The 20,493-nt window shown below is 44.1% G+C and overlaps 1 protein-coding gene across 1 annotated transcript in view; it reads right to left on the bottom strand.

Annotated features, from left to right (window-relative positions):
* Positions 1-9,470: 9,470 nt before the first annotated feature.
* The window catches only part of LOC131817924 (KRAB domain-containing protein 5-like), a 38,202-nt gene continuing 27,179 nt past the window's right edge, over positions 9,471-20,493 (bottom strand). The window contains exons 4-5 of the mRNA XM_059151818.1: positions 11,202-11,328; positions 9,471-10,510 (exon numbers count right to left, since the gene is read on the bottom strand). Of these exons, the coding sequence (XP_059007801.1) occupies positions 10,486-10,510; positions 11,202-11,328 (152 nt within the window). The 3' untranslated portion in view covers positions 9,471-10,485. The remainder of the gene's footprint in view (positions 10,511-11,201; positions 11,329-20,493) is intronic.

Raw genomic sequence — 20,493 nt, forward strand, 5'->3', positions numbered from 1 at the left:
TTTACCGCGGAATTCCCACTTTTTTTTTTTTTTTTTTTTTTTTTTTTTTTAAAGATTTTATTTATTTATTTGACAGAGAGATTACAAGTAGGCAGAGAGGCAGGCAGAGAGAGAGAGGAGGAAGCAGGCTCCCTGCTGAGCAGAGAGCCCGATGCGGGACTCGATCCCAGGACCCTGAGATCATGACCCGAGCCGAAGGCAGCGGCTCAACCCACTGAGCCACCCAGGCGCCCCGGAATTCCCACTTTTGAACGTGGCTACTGTCCCCGCTTACCTGCGGACCTTTACTCCCCGCTTTCCTGCGGATTACCTTGCAAGATTCCTTTATTTAATTCCCAGGTGCCGGCGCCATTTATCGCCCTCGGCCCAGAAGGATGACAAGATGCCCCAGTTCGGATGCATCTTCTCTCTATTTCCGCAAGTCTACACACTTATATATGCTTACATGACCAATCAGCGAGCAGGGTACAGGACGGACTGAATCAGGCTGTGCACCTAAATGAACAACTTCGCTAGCAACCAATGCTGTTTACTTCCTCTTTGGGCATTCAGCTTAGTCTCACGAGGCAATCCTCACCTGGCAACTAGCCAGGTGCCATCTTTTAATGGCGGAGGCCTCCCTGGCCAGGGGCCTGCCTCCGACAATTCTGTACACTGGTAAGCTTTCTACCTAATATGGATATTATGATGTTTAATGAGGACAGAGTGCCTGCAAAGGCCTAACACCATTCTTGACATTGGTAAGGTTTCTCTCCACAATGAACACTGTGGTGCTGAGTCAGGGCTAAGCTGTCCTTAAAGGTCTTGCCACATTCATGACTTGTTAAGGTTTCTCTCCAGTATGAATTCTGTGATGTGATTCATATTCTGATTTGGATGTTTGGGTGAGGTCTGAGTTTCTACTTTTCACAAATGTGCCACTGATGTCTTATATTGACAATGCATGCTTCCCACATAATTCCATGACTGAATCATGATGAAGAGTTTCAAAGGTTCCTAAAAAGCGGGAAGAGCATAGAGGTGAGTATGGAGTCCTTCCCTTCCCTTCCCTCTTCATTCAAGCCAACTCTACCCCTGTAAAATTTTCTCTGGACCTCCTCTTACTTTTCTTTCTTCAATTCACCATACCACCGTATTCACGGAAATAGCTCCCTCTTTCATGAGAAAAGCAGGTGCAATCTTCTTCTGGCTGCAACCCTGGATTTTGTAGCTTGGACCCCACTGCATCCACAGCCCTTATCAATTTCAGGTTTCCCCTGCATTTTTTCCTAATACTCATGGCTTCAGGCTACAGGATCACTTCTTTCCACCGAGTCTTCCTGCTGAAAACTGACTGATGGGGGGCCTGAGTGGCTCAGGGGGTTAAGCCTCTCCCTTCAGCTCAGGTCATGATCTCAGGGTCCTGCGATCAAGTCCCACATCTGGCTCTCTGCTCGGCGGAGGGCCTGCTTCTCCCTCTCTTTCTACTTGTGATCTCTCTCTCTGTGTCCAATAAATAAATAAATCTTAAAAAAAAAAAAAAAAAGAAACAAACTGACTTTGGTGAAAATGAGCACAGTTATAAAACGTGGTTACACTTTCTGGTCTTCTCCAAAGAATACACTTACACAGAAAAGCCATCCTGAAACCTGTGGCCATTACTACACACTCTTAAATGGGGAGAGATGAGAGAGACCACACTCAAGGAAATAGACTTAAGAAGCTCTCACAGAAGTACTGTGAAGTATGTAAGCCTAGTGATTCACAGACCTGTACCCCTGGGGCTAATAACACATGATATGTTAAATTTTTTTAAAAAGATAGTATGGTCCATATATACAATGGAATATTGTGCCTCCATCAGAAAGAATGAAAACCCAACTTTTATCAACATGGACAGCACTGGAGATGATTATGCTGAGTGAAGTAAGTCAAGCAGAGAGAGTCAAGTATCATATCATAAGGAATAACACGGAGGACATTGGCAGAGGGAGAGAAGGGAGTTGGTGGGAATCGGAGTGGGAGGTGAACCATGAGAGCTGGCTGACTCTGAGAAACAAGCTGAGGGTTTTGGAGGGGAGTGAGATGGGGTTTGGGGGAGCCTGGTGGTGGCTATTAAGGAGGACACATATTTCATGGAGCACTGGGTGTGGTGCATAAACAATGCATCTTGGAACACTGAAAAAAACAAAACCAAGTTAAAAAAACAAAACAAAACAAAAAAACTCTCACAGAAATGACTGTTTTTCCACGTACCCCTGGGGCTGCTCAGCCTATGAGGACCACAGGCTCTTCCTGGTCTTCAAGTTCACTTCTTCACACTGCTGGGCCTATGCTTCTCATTCCTTGTCCCCTTCTGTATTAAGGAAACTTCATCTCGACTGTGATACAGATCAATTTGCTTTCCTAGGACTTTATCCTTATATGAATACTTAGGGGTAGCTTCCTTGGAAGAGTAAGGTTAGTTTTTTTTACCTGCAAATCTTGTTTTTTTTTTTTTTTTTTCTTTCTTAAGATTTTAAAATTTATTTATTTGACACAGAGAGAGAGAGAGATCACAAGTAGGCAAAGAGGCAGACAGAGAGGGAGGGGGAAGCAGGTTCCCCACTGAACAGAGAGCCCAATGTGGAGCTCAATCGCAGGTCCCTGAGATCATGACCTGAGCTGAAGGCAGAGGCTTAACCCCATCAACCACCCAGGCACCCTACCTGCAACTTCTTCAGACACTAGTTTAATCTACATAGGTATATGCCTCTCAGTATCCATCTTGATTTCTTTTCTATTAATGTATAATGGACAATGTTCCATTAGTTCAGGTATAGAACATGGGGATTCGACAACTCTGTAGGTTCTACTATGCTCACCACAAGTAACTACCATCTGGCACCATAATATGCTATGAAAATACCATTGGAGGAGTTCCCTGTATTCTTTTCACCCCATGGAAGCCTCTAGTTCCCATTCCCACTTCCTCATGATGCCCATCATCTTTCTCCATTCCACACTGGTAATGATCAGGCTATTCATTGTACTTGTGTGTCTCTTTATGCTTTTTTCATTGGGTCTTGCATTTGTGATAACGAGGTTTGACTCAGAAGTAATTATGCAACGTGAACTAAGTCAGAGATTCAAAGATAAATACCATACATATTCACTTACGTGTATAGTCAAAACAACAATGTAAATGAACAAACAAGAAACAGACCTATGAACATCTATTTTGTTTTGAATAAAGTCCATAGATAATCTCAATAAATATAAAACTTCCAAGATGACACACATTCTATACTGTAACCCGTTGGTCTGTAACAGTGTTCCAATACAGGCACAAGACAAGAGGTTCCCAGGTCAAAGTCCAAGTGTCTTAGGGCTCATGACACAGCAAACATCATAAACATCTTCATCACACTAATTCCACTGGCCAGCCACCACCCCAACACATACAGGAATGCACTGCACATGCGGTGGGTTTGTGTTGGAGACTCTGAGCATAGGAAACCCCAGTATCTTCAAGGAACACCTAGCGTATATTCCCGATCTTCAGCTTTGGAAAGAAACATCTGTTTTCCAACACAATAAACTCATCTACCCATGATCAAGATGCCATCACTATACTACCAAATATGAGTGGAATGAAAATTACAACTAAAACATCAATCAAGGAAACCCCTGTGCAGATCATGAGGTCACCACATGACTTCAAGGAATAGTGATAATAATACTATATAAGTCACATCTGTGATTCGGTGCAGATATCCACAACAGTCACCAATACATTTTCCTTCATGATCTTTTGCTGCTCATCTGGGAGTGATATACAGTTACATGCAGGGAGGTCACAAATTCAATGTACCTGGAAGGTTTGACTTTAAGATTTTCCAACCATCGGCCATAGGGCCAATTGCAAAGCTCTGGAAGATACCTAAGATGCACATGGTACCACCAAAGACACATCCCTGGCCACTCTGTAAACCTAAAAATGAAGTGTGCATCCAACATCATGGCAGAAATCTTTCATCCAAAAGCTGTCAGTGTGGGTGGGACTCCATTACAGACAATGGACAATGAGTTGCCTATGCTCACCTGTTTGGTAATAAAAGTTGTAGCTTACCCTACCTCGAGTCAAGTAAAGAGAGACAATGGTACATTGATCAGGTTGCCAGGATTGCAGGGACAGCCTGCAAGACAAAGATTATGGCATTTTCCCAGTTCCTGGAGGTGTATCTGCTGTGGGAATAGAGGAATAATCATTCATCTGAGCACACAGGCCCATGGAAGATCGATGACACCACAACTGACATTGGGTGTGTGGGCCTGGGAGACTGAAAAACACCACTAGAGGAGGAAGACAGAGATAAATCAATGGAGAAGTCAGCATCTAAGATCTTGGCCATGTGAATGCATATCAAGACACGACTTGTGTAGGGAAGCCTGGGTGGGTCAGTCAGTTAAGCTTCTGCCTAAAAACTGGATCCTGATGCAGGGTCCTGGGATAGAGCCTTGCCTGGGACTCCCTGCTCAGTGGGGAGTCTGCTTGTCACTCTGCCTCTGGACCTCCTCTGACCTTGTGTTCATTCTCTCTCTCTCACACAAATAAATAAATAAAGTTTGTGGAAAAACTGATCTGTCTAAGGAAATGAAAAGAAAACATAGTTCAGGGACACCTGGGTGGCTCTGTGGGTTAAAGCCTCTGTCTTCAGCTCAGCTCATGATCTCAGAGTCCTGGGATAAAGCCCTGCATTGGGCTCCCTACTCACTGGGGAGCCTGCTTCCCCTTCTCTCTCTGCCTGCCTCTCTGCCTATATGTGATCTCTGTCAAATAAATAAATAAAATCTTTTTAAAAAAAGAAAAAAAAAAAACATGGTTCAACTTTTTCAGAGGAAATTTCATTTTCTTAGCCATGTAGGGAGAAAAAAATTAGGAAACCCCAGACACTAAGGAAACCACAGAGCACATCAGTTTATACTACATTTCTGACTGATAAACATAAGGACTCGATCTCTGGGGTATGGTATAATAAAAAATTGCTAAGAGAAAGAAAACAACAACAACAACACACCAACCATGAATGGTGAAATGAAGAAAAAGATTACAAAAAGAATCAAAAACATCTCTGTATCCCAAGTTCGAGAGAGAGAAATAGAGTTAGAAAGGATACAAAGGACACATTCTCATGATATATGGAGAACTACAAAGACTGAAGAAAAAGGCATAACAGAAAAAAATGAGGACAGGAACTCACTAGACACTTTGAAAAAGAGACTGGCTAACAGTTAGTGCCCAACTCTGTAGTAATAGAGAGAAACACCACCAGCAACAAAGCAGATAAAAGTAGAACATGGTATGATCATGCATGAACCAGGAGCCAAACATCAAAATCACATAAGCTGTCAAAGTGGGGACAACACAGAAACTGAAATTTTTCCTTTATCTATAAATAAAAAACTGAATGATCAAATTTAAAGAAACGGAAGAATAAACAACCCATGTGGTGATAAGCAATCAAATAAGCAGCATGGCAACAGACACATCTCACAGAATAATCGTTAACATGAAAGGCATTTGTCTCTGTTAGGGTTATGTTTCAATATCAAAAAATCATGATTTAAGCATACTACCTCTTGGATATCAAGCATGTATATGTGCAAATTCATACACATATATTAAAAATAATACCCACAAATACATGTATATAGGGAAACAACTGTTTTTAGCCCAGGACAAAGAAAACTGTTCTTCACAGAGTGAGGACCTCATGAAGATAGTGAAAAAGTAGTTCCACCTTCGCTCAATGAGCAGCTGTTCACACTGAGACACCAGTGCATGAATCCCAATACAAAAGCATAGGTTGATGCACCCCAGGACCCCAGAGATCAAGAAGGACACCCCTAGAAGGGTAACAGGAGCAATTTCACATGGATCCCAGTGTGCCTTCCCCGGGCCAGCACAGTGTGCCACTAAGAGGGACCAGAAGGAACTACAATGTCAAAGAAAATGACAGCCCAGAGTGGACATCCAGCATTCCTCAAAGGGCAAAAACTCTCTGGGTGGCCCAGTGATAGCTCACCTCCTGGGGATCCCTGGTGGAATCTATGGTGCTGGACCACTGGGGACCCTATAGACATGGAGAAGGTGGGCAGGGCTTACGGCAACCAGTGCTCAGATCGTAGAGCTGCCAGACCAGACAGTGCTCCAACTTGTAGTGGCAACGAATCAGAGATCCATGGGAATCTGCCCACTTGCAGAGAGGAGAAGAACCTACCTGGCTAAGTAGATTTGTCAGCAGCTGTGACTGACTTGGGTGTCCAGCCACGCTTTGAGCTAGAAAATTCTCTGTTCTCTGTCTGTGTAGCTATGCAAGTTCTAAGTCACTTCCCATGGTTGATCTTAGCCTCCAATCCTGCTCCACTGGAAGCCTAAACAGAGACCCTAGACAACCTCAGAGCCTCTCTAACAGGTCTCTGGGGAGAAAACCAAGCCCGCAGCATGGACCAAGGATTGAGCATAAGCTCTTACTCTGCATGACCAGGGAGCTTCCTCAGTGAACCTGGGCAGCCTCTTAGCCCAGCCTATTGTCCTGCCCAGAAATAGAGAATGGCCCTTGATACCACCACAAGTTCAGCATCACCTCTGGCCCTGGCTGATCACAGAGTTGCCAGCATAGGTTTTGGAGGCACTCAGGAGTCCACACGTGTCCATGGACAGATGTCTAGCCCTCTGTGCTCATAGAGAATAAGTGTATATTCAAAATGATCGCACATATTTTACAGCAGAAGCTGCTGAGGTCCATGGGATACCTCTAGAAGGAATGCCAAACAGTTGGCTACATTCAGATGACTGCGAATAAAACCACAATTTCAAAGGTTTCCAATGAAAATTGGCATCAGACAGATACTCCCACGTTTCAAATGCACACAGGGTATTTTTTTTTTTTTTTAAACAGGGTTCAATATTCACATTCAGAGATGATTCACCATGAAACATGACTTGTGGGCTACTTTTTGTTAAAAAGATTTTATTTATTTATTTGACAGAGATCACAAGTAGGCAGAGAGGCAGGCAGAGAGAGAGAGGGGAGCAGGCTTCCTGCTGAGCAGAGAACCTGATGTGGGGCTTGACCCCAGGACCCTGGGATCATGACCTGAGACAAAAGCAGAGGCTTTAACCCACTGAGCCACCCAGGCACCCCTCAAATTACTTCCTTATAAAACTATGGTATATACAGCAGACCACATACAAAGAATGGGAAGACTGATGACATTTTGTAATTAACCCATCAAACACCACAGATGAAAAGAAACCTTTGAAACAGCATGGGAAATGCACTGCACCTTGTGCAAGAGCTCCTAGAAGAGCAGTAGTGGGATCCTAGCAGTCCCAATAAGAATGGGGCCGGCATAATGCAATCCGGTACTGAAAGATCAAAAAATGCAACCAAGAATACCGGGCAAAACTCTTTTTTGCAGACGTAGAAATGAAGACATTCCCAAGTAAAGACCCCTCTACATTTACCAGTAGATCTATCCTACAAGAACCATTAAAGAAACACTCTCTAGATGAAATAAAAGGATTCTACCCAGAACCTGCAACCACACAAGAACACAAAGCTCTCCACTGAGCAGAAATATGTAGACAATTACACAAACCTGTAGTGTTGTAATGAGATACCAGTCACGTTTATTTATGCTACAGAACTTTTTTTTTAAAGTATTAAAATCACAAATGTAGGTCATAAAGTATACAACATAAAAGAATTTGTAGTATCAAAGTGCAGGGGTGCAGGGGTAGAGACAGGAAGAAGAATTCTTTATGGGATTGACACTGAGTTTTAAACTGTTTTACAACAATGTTGTTTTAAGGAATCTCTAATGTAACCACAAGGAAAATGCTCCCAGAAGACACAAAAGGCAATGAGAAAGGTACCAAGGCATATCATGGGTATTCATCTTACAATTACAGATAAAATCTATCTTTCATATTTCATACCAAAACATGATACAGAAGTATAAAATGTTTGAAAATTACTTTGAATTCAAAACAGTCTTTCTCTCATGCAGAGAGAATAAAAATTTACCCACAAAAACAAGGTGAAATGAATTCTATGTTGATGACAACTCACCTAGACAAGGTACAACATTCGCTGACCACTACCAAGGAGAGAAAAAGTAGGGGTCACACAGTATGTATGTGTGCCATACAAACACAAGATTTACAAAATTTACTGGTAAAAAACACAAAGATCTTTTTTTTTTTTTTTTTTTTTTTTGAGTTATGCTCACATGGTCTTAAAATATACTGAGCTGAAAATTCCCTTCCTATAACAACACACACAGGTAAGACCAAATCCACAACTAACGAATATGGTGGTATGAGCCAGACACAAGAGGTACATTATTAGGAAGTTACCAAATTAGAGTAAGACAAAACTCAACCCAAGAAATTCTAAATAAAACACTGATGTATGACAGAAAAGGAAAACTTCCATATAACCATGATTTAAAACTGTGTCCATGTGCCCATGAAAAACAAGCATTTGATTGGCATGTATTCATGAACTATAACATCGTAAAGAATTCTCATTAAAATCAATTATAGAAAGCTGTAAGTGAGGGGCACCTGGATGGCTCAGTGGGTTAAAGCCTCTGTTTTCAGCTCAGGTCATGATCCAAGGGTCCTGAGATCGAGCCCCGCATTGGGCTCTCTGCTCAGCAGGGAACTTGCTTCCCTTCCTCTCTGTCTGCCTGCCTCTCTGCCTACTTGTGATCTCTTTCTGTCAAATAAATAAATAAAACCTTTATAAAAAAGGTGTAAATAAAAAATTTTTAACACTTAAAAAGCTTGAAAGAAAAGTACTACATTATTAATATATTTCCCCTCCTGCACAAAATGTAACCCTATAGAGAAAAAAGAAAAAAGACAGAGGAAACAAACAACTTCTCCATTTCTCAGTATATAAACACCATGGAAGTTGAAAAATATGCTGAGAGACACTGTATATGAAATTAGTATTTGGGATTAAATTCTGATACATTCTGAGGAAATTAGAAGGAAAAGCTCAAGATTAATTTCCCAGAAATAACATCACATTATTGAAAAAAACGATTTTCCAAAAATGGGGATTCAGGGTACCTGTGGGGCTCAATTAGTTAAGCAGCTTCCTTCAGTTCAGGTCATGAGCTTAGGGTTCTGGATCCAGGGCTCCCTGCTCAGCAGGGACGTTGCTTCTCCCTCTCCTTTTGCCCTTTCCCTACTCATTTTTTCTCTCTCTGTCTCTCAAACAAATAAAATTTTTAAACAAAATATATGGGAATCTTACTAATTGTCTAACTCACTACTTAAAAAGCACATGTGCATGTTTATCAGGACATTTGATGTACAAAATATAGAGCTAAATCACATATAGAACTAATCAGAAAGTGAAAACACACATGACAAAGTCACGAGAAGTTTACAGAAGACAGAGTCATGATGCAATTATTAACAAATGATATAATAAATAAAACTTTATTAAAGGCTACAAGTCCAAGTACTAAATGTGCTAGCTCCCCAATAGCATTTGTTATGTAGGAATTCTCAGACACAAAGGGAGACATTGCACTATTTGACCACTGAGGAACAGAACTCAAAGAGTGGACATTTCTATAGTTTTAAAATAAAAAAAGAAAGAAATAAAAGAAAAGAAAGAAAAAAGAAGACTTGAAAGGAAATAAAGCAGTATATTTTCTCATTTTAGAGCGGTGCTATGTTATCTGATGAAATTACTAAATCTCAGTTTTGTTTAAGACTAATATTAAAGCCTCTAACATTAGAAAGCCAAGGCAGAGAACATTAGAAATCTGTCTCCAGTGTTCTGAAAATTTCTGCACCAAACCCCACTGTGCATACATCGAGGAGAGGGAGAAGCAATGTCCCTACTTGTCTCATGAGGAACCAAAATTTACAAAGCCTTTAACCTAGTTGAAGAGCAGATGTCCTTCTGAGAGAGACAGAGACATAAAACTGGACATGTCTCCAACTGACATTCCTTCAAGGAGAGCTTGAACCGCAGCTGAAGGTCTACCTTCCTCCTTAAGACTTGGACGTCCCCTCTGTCACCTGCATCACCCATTCCCACCCACCTGCATGGACAGCTACAGTCTCCTTTCTCTTCACATCCCAGAGCTCCTTCTCTTGCTCCAAAAACATGATCAGTTTTGGATTTGACACAGTGAGACCTGTTTATGAGGAAAAAGAAAAATGACTATTGTTGCCAATTCTAACTTTCCATGAGTCCTATGTTCAGTAGAGAAGAGATGATGTTGGACAATTCTAGAAAATGGTTTCCCAACAGCTGTTGCCCAACAGTCCATTTAGAACACACCGGAGGCATTTCCAATGTTCACATCCTGACCTCCACTTTCAAGTAGAAGACATAATAAGAAGGGTAAATTTCAGTCTCAGATGTAAGCAGCACCATTCTGTCACTCAATGTTGAGAACTGCCACTCATCTTCACAAGCCATGATGTTACCTTGAGGAAGGAGAAGCTGAGCTGAAAAGGAAACATCATGAAGATTTGTCTCTCTATAAGGGCCTATTTAGCCAGAGCGAGCCATTTTGTTGTTTCTGCAGTAAACTTAGATTGAATCTGCCCCTTCCCCCCAAGAGAAAAGCGCTTAGAAACAGAACTGGTGAAATATGACTGACCAGGTCCTGATAAGAAAGCCCACATACAAGGACGTGTCCTGTCAGGTGGAAACGTCCAATCAAGGTAAAGCGCACCTATTACCCGCCAAGGAGTGTGAGCCCCGCCTATCAGGCGCCAGACAAAGGCGCCAATTCCAGCCAAAGTCATAGGCTGAATTAGATGACTATCATGGGGTAGAATGTAATTCAATTGGCCACCTGTGTGTGGCCAGGCTCAACCACATGGACTCTACTCTATAAAAGTTAGTCTGTGAGACTGGGAGGGGTCGCCTCTTTGCAAGAGATGGCCCTGGCCAGTCAGTTTGATTCTCGATGCTCGGCGTGAAATAAAGCTTTGCTTGACCTTCGCTTTGTATCAGTCTTGACCTTTTGTTTATGGACCCTTTCACTCTCCATCTGCAAACCCCTACTTTTTTCCCTTTCTGCCTGGATCTGGAATCCAGTTATCCCAAGAGAAATCGCCCAAGAGGCAGTCTTCACAGGAAGTGACAAAACCCTGTGTGGGGCTTTAGAAACCTGGAAGGAGTCTTCCTCACCCAAGAAATGGAGATGTCCATAGTTCTCTAACATCTCGTCCCTGTACAGTTGCTGCTGAGTGTGGGTCAGGCATCCCCATTCCTCCTCGGAGAATTCTATGGTCACATCCCTGAGGGTCAGCAGTCCCTGTAACAAATACCACAGTCACCAAGTGATCATTGACAAACTGTGCCCCTAAGATGGTCCCTAAGATGAAGAGGAAGTTAGTGTCAGCAGCTAGAACCAGACATGACTTTTTCATCTCCGTGATATGAGTGTGGGAAGAAAGAAAACCTATGGGGCAGGGGGCTGCCTGGTTGAGAACTTTCACTCCTTTCACTCCCAGAAATCAACTCTATCAGCTACACAGAGGTGACAGCCCTCCTTGTCCAGTGCAAAGTGTTGGGATGTGGGAGAGGAACCAATGGTCAAGAAATTCTAGACATGTTTCTGATATGAAATACTGGGGTTCTGGAGTGAATGATTAAGAAAGGATTGTTGAGATATCCGTGGTACAAACACTGTGTTACTAACACAAGGGGAGAGGAACAGTGAGCAGTGACTGGTTCTATGCTGTCAGGTGGGGAGGGGGTGAGGGATAGCAGGAGGCTCTAAGCAATTAGGAAGCAAGTTTCCAGGACCCTCAGGGCCTCCCAGCTGGTGTTTTGATGAGGCCACTCACTGTTTGGTAGTAACACTTTAGTCAGGAGACCCTCCAGGTATCTATCAGTGGACCGCAAGCTTGAAGGATGATGGCCAAGCTACATTTTGGGAAACAGAGTTCAAGGAAGTTTCTGAAGCAATTTTCATAGGTTAAAGAGTAATTACAGGATCCTGGAAGTTTAGCTATTGTCAAGCTAAGGCTGCTTTTTGCATCCAACAAAACATTAACCTTAAGGAAGTTGTGAGTTCCCTGAGGAATGTCCTACTCTGCCTTTCTCAGGTATTTAACAGCAGACTGGAAGATGAAGGAAATTTAATTTTATCCACACATCCTTTGACTTTGTTCTCCTCATCAGAAACTACAAGCAAGGGGGACCCAGACAGTTCAGTAGGTTAAGGGTCTGCCTTCAGCTCAGGTTATGATCCCAGACTCCTGGGATGAAGCCCTGAGTTGGGCTCCCCATTCAGGGGGGAATCTGCTTCTCCCTCTTTCCCTTTCCTCACTCCTATGCTTCCTCTGTCTCTCTGCTGAGAAAATGTGTAAAAGAAGGACATAAAGAAAGAAAGAAAAGAAGAAGGAAAGAAAGAGAAAAAATGAACCCACAAGCAAGAGAAACACAGAAGAAAGAAGTTTTACACCTGAAATGGGATTGTAAGGACCTATTTAGCAAGAGGCTTTCATTAAAGTGAAACTGTCCCTGCTCCCCTTCCCCCAGGGGATTCACTTAAAAACAAGTCCTGGAGACCAGCTCAGTTAACAAAGCCCAGATACAAGGGTGGGTCAGGCCAGGTGGAGACATCCAATCAGTAGTGGGTTGCATAATGTTTCCCTGGTTACCAAGGAGTAGGGGCCCCTACCATTTGGGTACATCTACTAGGGTAAATTGTAACTCAATTGGTCACCTAGCATCACTGTGGAGTTCAATCTCATTGGTCACCTGTGCGTGGCCAGGCCCAACCGCATGGCCTTTGCCCTTAAAAGCTAGACTGTGAAACAGAAGGGTCACCCTCTCTTGTAAGAGGTGCGACCCCGAACGTTCTGTTAGATTCTTTTTTTTTTTAAATTTTATTTATTTATTTGAGAGAGAGACAGTGAGAGAGCATGAGTGAAGAGAAGGGCAGAGAGAGAAGCAGACTCCCTACGGAGCTGGGAGCCCGATCCGGGACTTGATCCCGGGATTCCGGGATCATGACCCGAGCTGAAGGCAGTTGTCCAACCAATTGAGCCACCCAGGAGTCCCCGTTCTGTTAAATTCTTAATGCTTGGCGCAAAATAAAGCTTTGCTTTGTTGGGCTGGCAGGAAGGGCTACTAAAGATGGCGAAAGTTCCTGCCACAAGACCTGAGCTCAGACAGGAGAACAAAGGCCCAAGCAGGAATCTGAGACCCCCGCCCCGGGCTCCTGTGGACCAATGGGACCCCGACAAGCAGGCGAGATATCCGAATAAGGGAAACTTGCCAAAAGACCCCTGAGCTTTCCCCAAGACCCCTTAAAAGCCCCCTCCTCCCTGCCTTGGGCGTGACTTCTGCCACTCTGCTCTCCAGAGTCATGGAACCTCATCCGAGGGTGCCCACCTCCTCCCGGTGCAACTTTCTCAGCTCCCCTTCACCTGGGCCCTGAAACTTCGCTGGGAGTGTTTTTAATAAATCTTGCCTTGCACCCACTCTGCCTGGTGTTGTGTTTATCTCGCCAGAAAAAAACTTTACATGCTTGACCGTCGCTTTATATCAGTCTGGTTCCTTTAATCACGGACCAATTATTGGGGCATAACAGCGATAGTTCCTGCATATTCCTCAGTATCCCATGTTCCTTACAAATGACAGGAGGGGCATGGGTGGTTCAGTGGTAGAATTCTCGCCTGCCACAAATGACAGGAGGAAAAATACGAACGTTACAGGGGAGGATTTGGCAGACAGAACCAAGCCAATAAAAGAAGTTCACATCAGCTGAATTGAAACAAATTGATATCAGTGCCTAATACACAAGAAAGGACACACCATCACTGGTATTTTCCTGTGGACTGAAAGCAGGAATTCAGAATGTAAATCTAAGTATGCAAATACAGTGGCTATACATACACAAATCAAACACTTTCCTTCTGTAGAGGCTGCTTTTAGGCAAGCAGGCTTCACCAAAGGAGTCGAGGAACGGCCCCAGTGTCCCCTTGGCTGAGTTCAGACAGGGCCATCAGGGGACCCACCTCAAAATTCCCAAGAGGCTAAGGAACTAATTGGCTTCTGACAACCAGGTACAGTGAGCAGAAAGGAGCAAGTTCCTCGTTCCCCAGAACTCCTCACCTTCTTTCCCGCTTTAAGAAACACCCCCCCCCCCCCTTTCAGATAGGCTCTCCTGTGCCCTCCTGCCTGCTCATCTCTGGTATTCAGGAAACTTCTGCAGCCTTTGTCCTGCCTCAGGGGAATTCCAACAGCCCTGCAGAACAGGCTTCCAGCCAATCATGGAACCACGTCTGACTGACAGAGACATTACACTGTGCTAGTAATAACTACTTTATGCCTTTCTTTTCTTTTAATTTTTAAGATTTTCATTTTCATCTTCTTTAATGATTCTATTTATAGGGGCAACTGGGTGACTCAGTCAGTGGGCATCAGCCTTCTGCTCAGGCCAAGACAGGAGGTCCTGGGAACACCTCCTATGTTGCAGGGGCGGGGTGGGGGGGTGGGGGGGTGGAAATCCTTGCTCAGCAGGGAGCCTTTGGCCTCTATCCATAGCACAGCCTACTTGTGTGCTCACTCTTTCTCTTACAAATAAATAATTTTTTTTTACAAAGACTGTATTTATTTCAAAGGGAGCGAGAGAGACAGCACAAACAAGCAGAGCAGCAGAGAAAACACTGAAGCAGGACCCTTGCCCACCTAGGAGTCCCATGTAGGGCTGAATCCCAAACCCCTGGATCATGACCTGAGCTGGAGGCAGAAAGCAGACTCTTAACCAAATGAAACACCCTCAGTCCCCAAGACTGATTTATATTCTAGAGGAGATGGATGCAGGCAGGAGTGGGAGAGAATGTCAGGCGGACTCCCCTCTGGGCACAGAGCCAGAAGCGGGATACCAAACCAGGACCCAGAGATCCTGACCTGAGCTGCAATCAGCAGTCCAGCTGATGAGGGAGCACGAGGCTGGCTGAAGACAAAGCAAAAGCTGGCGCCTTGCACCCCCCTCTGTGCCCGCTCCCCTCCGTAATATGTGTAGCATTCCTCAGGCACCCCTGACTACCATGAATGATAAACAAATAGTTAACTTGCAGAGATCACAATCCTGCAAGACAGGAATCTCCCTTGCTCGACAAATGTCCTGGAGATCTACAAACAGTGAAGTTACCTTATCAATAGCCCAAATTTCCAGAGGCAAATAACTCTCAGTTCCTCAAGCCCTAATGTCTCCCTCCCCATCATAAACATTACTGGAGGAGGCTGAGGTAAAAGGGAATGTAAATGATAGCAGGATCATAACACCCCACCAAGAATCTCCCAACTATCTTGATGATTAATGGCTGACCTAAAGACGACATTGATCAAGGCCTCCTCCTAGCTCCTTGTAGGCCCTATTTAACATATACAAACTCCGTTGAAACCTCCCATCCCTTCACCATCCACCCCCCACCCCCCACCCCGCCCCGGACCGCAAGGTATATAACCTGCCATCCCTCACAACCCGGGGCAGCAGCTCTTCCAGCCCATGGGTCCTGTCCCCGTGCTTTAATAAACCACCATTTTGCACCAAAGATGTCTCAAGAATTCTTTCTTGGTCATCAACTCCGGACCTCAGCCCACCGAACCTCACCTAGGTTCTAAAACTTCATCACAACCTTAGTTGACTGAGGCCCCAGGCAACCTCCTCTAGTGCATTTTACACAGAGTATCTCTTTCACGTGCTAAAGATGAAGACATACACACATCCGTTTTTAGAATAAGAACGTTCCAAGTTTTTCTGGACTCATACCCACCGAGCTTATGTCCGCATTTCCTTCCTCCCCGGCTGCACACAGTTGATTGAGAATCCAGAGGAACCCGAATGAGAAATGATTTCCCTCCCTGACATCCCAGGACCAGACCTCATCAGCCACAGGATTCTCGGACTCCACACCTTCCCCTCTGGATCTGCCACCAACGGAATATTGTCAATCCTCACAGGACTTTAATTCAAAGTGACAACGGCTGATGCCCTATCGAAGCTAGGTTGGGGACAGGACAGAAGGCTCTCGGACATAGAGAAGCATTCTAAAGACCTAACTGTGAGTTATCACTTCTGACTAGATCTTAAAAACAGGTGAATGCAGAAGCAAGAAGCACCGGAACTCAAGGCATCCACATCTGCAGCTTCTAAACTCGAGGGTCTGCAGAGAAACCAAGGACATGGCTCTGCGGGGACACCAGGCTCACCTGAGAGCCGTCCATTTCTGCCTTCGCCTCTACCTCTAGATTTCGTCCTCACGAGGGATCTGGGGGGAATCACAGCTGCATCAGGAGAAAATGCCCTGAAACCCAGCAACAGAGCTCCATCTCCTCACACCGCTCAGCTGCGGGCAGGACTCGGAGATGCAGAAAAGGCCCAACTTCCCAGGCCTTTGTGTCCGGAGCCCCTCAGAAACTGTGAGCTCCCAGGAGGACACCCATCCCTGCATTTTCCTCACCTGCTTTGTGGGGAGGGAGGGGTCCCCTGCCACTGCCACTCACAACTTCAGCGTCAGCATCAGAACCACGGGTTGCAGGGACCTGACCCTCCCAGACTCAGGGAGCAGAGACCCTGTCACCTCTCCAGGACCAGAGCCAAAAATCCATTCTCAGAAGTCCTCAGGCTCCCCCCTGGCGCCTCTGACAATCACCTGAGCCCTTAATTAACACAACAGTGTTGTTTTCGCCCAAACCAACTGACAGAATCTGAGGGGGAAGCCCACAGAGAAGATCCTTTCTGAAACTCCACAGGTGACCCTGCTGGGAGGGAACTGGGGAGGTGACCAAGCCAAGCAGGGGAACCAAGGCTGGGGTTGGGAGCAGAGTTTGAGTCCTGCCTTCTCCACCATCAGAGTTTCTGGAGACTGGTTCCTTCTTTCTCTTTCTGCTACACAGAGGGAGACAGCTTACACACCGAACACACGTAAAAATGCAAATGTTTCTTTTAAAGTAAACACAGGAGTTAAGAGTTTATCCTTTATCTTCCTTTGATTCAAAATAAACCGACCAAAAATAATGTTCAGGCCAAGGAGACATATTTTTGGGTGACTAAATATTCCCCTCCAGTACCTGTTTCTGTTCATAAGGACCTGCCACACAGTTTTCCACACTGCATGTTCTTTTTACCCTCCCATCGGGGATATACGAGAATTCTAATTCTCAGCATTCTCAGGAAAATTTGATGTTATACTTTTTCTTTATTTTAGCCTTTCCAGAAAACACTGAGTGGTTTCTCACTGTAAACTATGCAGTCTTCTTACAACAGCTGTCTTGGTCACTGAAATGAAAAACACTTGGAAGGCATAAGGTTGAACAAACATAAAAGCAATTAATGCTTCAGTGGGACTCCATTTCCAAATAAGTAACCTTTCTCTTCTCCACAAACCTCTTCTCACCTCAGCCCTGTGATTCAGAAACCCCCACCCTGACGACGTGATGAACATGGCTGGCAACACAGACAAATTCCTCGGGAAATCGGCAATTATCCCGTATTTCCCTACAAACCCCCAGCCTGTTCCTCTGGGTGGGCTGCAGGTTTCATGGCCCTGATCTGCTGAGGCCTTCTTGGCAGGAAAAGCAATGAAGCTCTGACTGCCCTTGTTCTCCAGCTCTCTCTGCATGTTCTGTTCTGGGTCTGCAGTGTGGAGGTCAGTTCACACAACAGAATGAATGTGAGGAGAGGAAAATTTGTTTTTCCTGTGCTGTTCTCAATGATGTCAGACAGTTTCACAAGAAAAAAAACAAGTTCTTAAGTATATGAATGAGAAAGGTGAGGCTCAAAGAGGTGACACTTCTGTGTCACTGTGACTTATGAAGGAGGAGGTACGATTTAGAATTTCCAAAGAAGGGATTATATTCAGAGGAGAAAGGAAAGACGATATGTTTATGAAACAATGTTTGTCCTCAAGGAAGGCAACTTTTCTTTTCTTTCTTTTTTTTTTTTTGCAGTTTTTTCCCCCCAGTGTTCCAAGATTCATTATTTATGCACCACACCCAGTGTTCCATACAATCCATGCCCTCCTTAATACCCACCACCAGACTCACCAAACCCCCAATCCCCCGCCATAACCCTCAGTTCCTTTCTCAGAGTCCACAGTCTCTCATGCTTCATCTCCCCCTCTGATTTCCCCCAATTCACTTCACTCCTTCACCTAATGTCCTCCTAGTGTTCTCCTCCTAATGTCCTTCCTTATGTTCCACAAATAAGCGAAACCACATGATAATTGACTCTCTCTGCTGAGTTATTTCACTCAGCATAATCTCCAGTCCCATCTATGTTGATACAAAAGTTGGGTATTCATCCTTTCTGATGGAGGCATAATATCCCATTATATATATGGACCACAGCTTCTTTATCCATTCGTGTGTTGAAGGTCATCTTGGCTCTTTGCACATTTGGTGACCGTGGTCATGGCTGCTATGAACATTGGGGTACAGATGGCCCTTCTTTTTACTATGTCTGTATCTTTGGGGTAAATACCCAAGAGTGCAATTGCAAGATCATAGGGAAGCTCTATTTTTAATTTCTCAAGGAATCTCCACACACTGTTTTCCAACATGCCTGCACCAACTTGCATTCCTACCAACAGTGTAAGAGGATTCCCCTTTCTCCACATCCTCTCCAACACTTGGTGTTTCCTGTCTTGTTAATTTTGGCCATTCTAACTGGTGTAAGGTTGTATCCCAATGTGGTTTTGACTTGAATCTCCTTGAAGGCTAATGATGATGAACATTTTTTCTTGTGTCTGTTACAGGTAGGCAACTCTTTGTGATATAAACTGTTAATCTCCAGTATCCATGTAGGAAAGAGCATTAGGGTTTGACGCTGATGGCAAGGAAAGGATTCTTGAGATGTCTCTGGTGCCAGAGGTGTTCTATGAAAGCATGGGGACAGGACCTGGGGGCAGAAAGAGCTGCACTATGTCATGAGGCATGGCCCACTACATACTTTCAAGTTGGAGGGAGTTTGGAATAGCAGAAGTCTCTAAGGAATTTTGGAAGCAAGGTTTTAGGACCTTGAGGGGGCTAGCAGTAGTTGGGAAAAGGTCATTTATTACCATCTAAAAAAGCTTAGTCATGGGACCCTTCTGATGTGTCTCGGTGGGCCATCTGCTTGGGAGATGATTGCCAATAAGTAGCTAGCAGGGTTAAGAGGAAAAAAAGAGAAAGAAAGAAAGAAAGAAAGAAAAAGAAAGAAAGAAAGAAAGAAAGAAAGAAAGAAAGAAAGAAAGAAAGAAAGAAAAGAAAAGAAAGAGGAAAAGAAAGTATTTCCAAAAAAAGTTATATGTTAAAGTAGACTTACAGGATCCTGCTGGAGGTTAGGGAGTTCAGGTCAGGATTGTCTTTTCCCATTAGCAACCTATTAACATCATGGCAGTTGAGTCCTTGAAGGAATGTCAGTCTGCCTGTTTCAAGGACATGTCAATGACCTGTAGGTATGTTTTCTTCTGCCTTGGTTTCCCACATCATGATCATCTCTTTTCCTAATAAAGGTCCTCCATCTAATTGATTCTTACATATATACGTATGTGTATGTGTATATGTATATGAATATATACATCTCAGCATCACAGCAGAAGGAAATAATAGCATTTGTAACACAGGACAAACCTAAAAGACCGTTTTCTAATTTAAATTGAAACCCTGCCTTGGCGAACTTAATAGTCTTTAAATTTCGGGATGTACCTTTCCATGAATGATGGACTAAACCCTTCTTTGTACATCTATACATCACACATTGTTTACAAGAAAGACTGGTAATCCCGCCTTCTGGCTCAACCACCCCTGGGAACCCATATACAACCTCCAAGCACCTCCCTATGGTCCCTAGGAGGCACAGTGAGTGGACAGGCGATCATGAACTGTATCAGACTGCCCCACTTCTCTCCTACTGATTCACTGTCCTCAAGCTCCTTTAAAATTCTGAAGGCCTGGCCAAATCCTTGGAGGCTTTTTTTGTTTGTTTGCTTGTTTAAGATTTTATTTATTTATTTGGCAGAGATCATAAGTTGGCAGAGAGGCAAGGCAGAGAGAGAGTTGAGGAAGCAGGCTCCCTACTGAGCAAAGAGCCAGATGCAGGACTTGATCCCAAGACCCTGAGATCACTACCTGTCTGAAGACAGAGTCTTAACCCACTGAGCCACCCAAGTGCCCCTGGTGTTGATTTTTTTTTTTTAATTTTATTTATTCTTCAGAGAGAGAGGGAGAGAGAGCGAGCACAGGCAGACAGAATGGCAGGCAGAGGCTGAGGGAGAGGCAGGCTCCCTGCTGAGCAAGGAGCCCGATGTGGAACTTGATCCCAGGACGCTGGGATCATGACCTGAGCCGAAGGCAGCTGCTTAACCAACTGAGCCACCCAGGCGTCCCTGGAGTTGATTTTTGAACATGAGTCTTTCTTTTTTCCAAGTGGCTTGCCTCCTGAATAATGCTGATATTCCATTCCCATCAAAACTCATCC

The sequence above is a fragment of the Mustela lutreola genome, chromosome 16 (assembly GCF_030435805.1).
Source record: "Mustela lutreola isolate mMusLut2 chromosome 16, mMusLut2.pri, whole genome shotgun sequence".
Lineage (NCBI taxonomy): Eukaryota > Metazoa > Chordata > Mammalia > Carnivora > Mustelidae > Mustela > Mustela lutreola.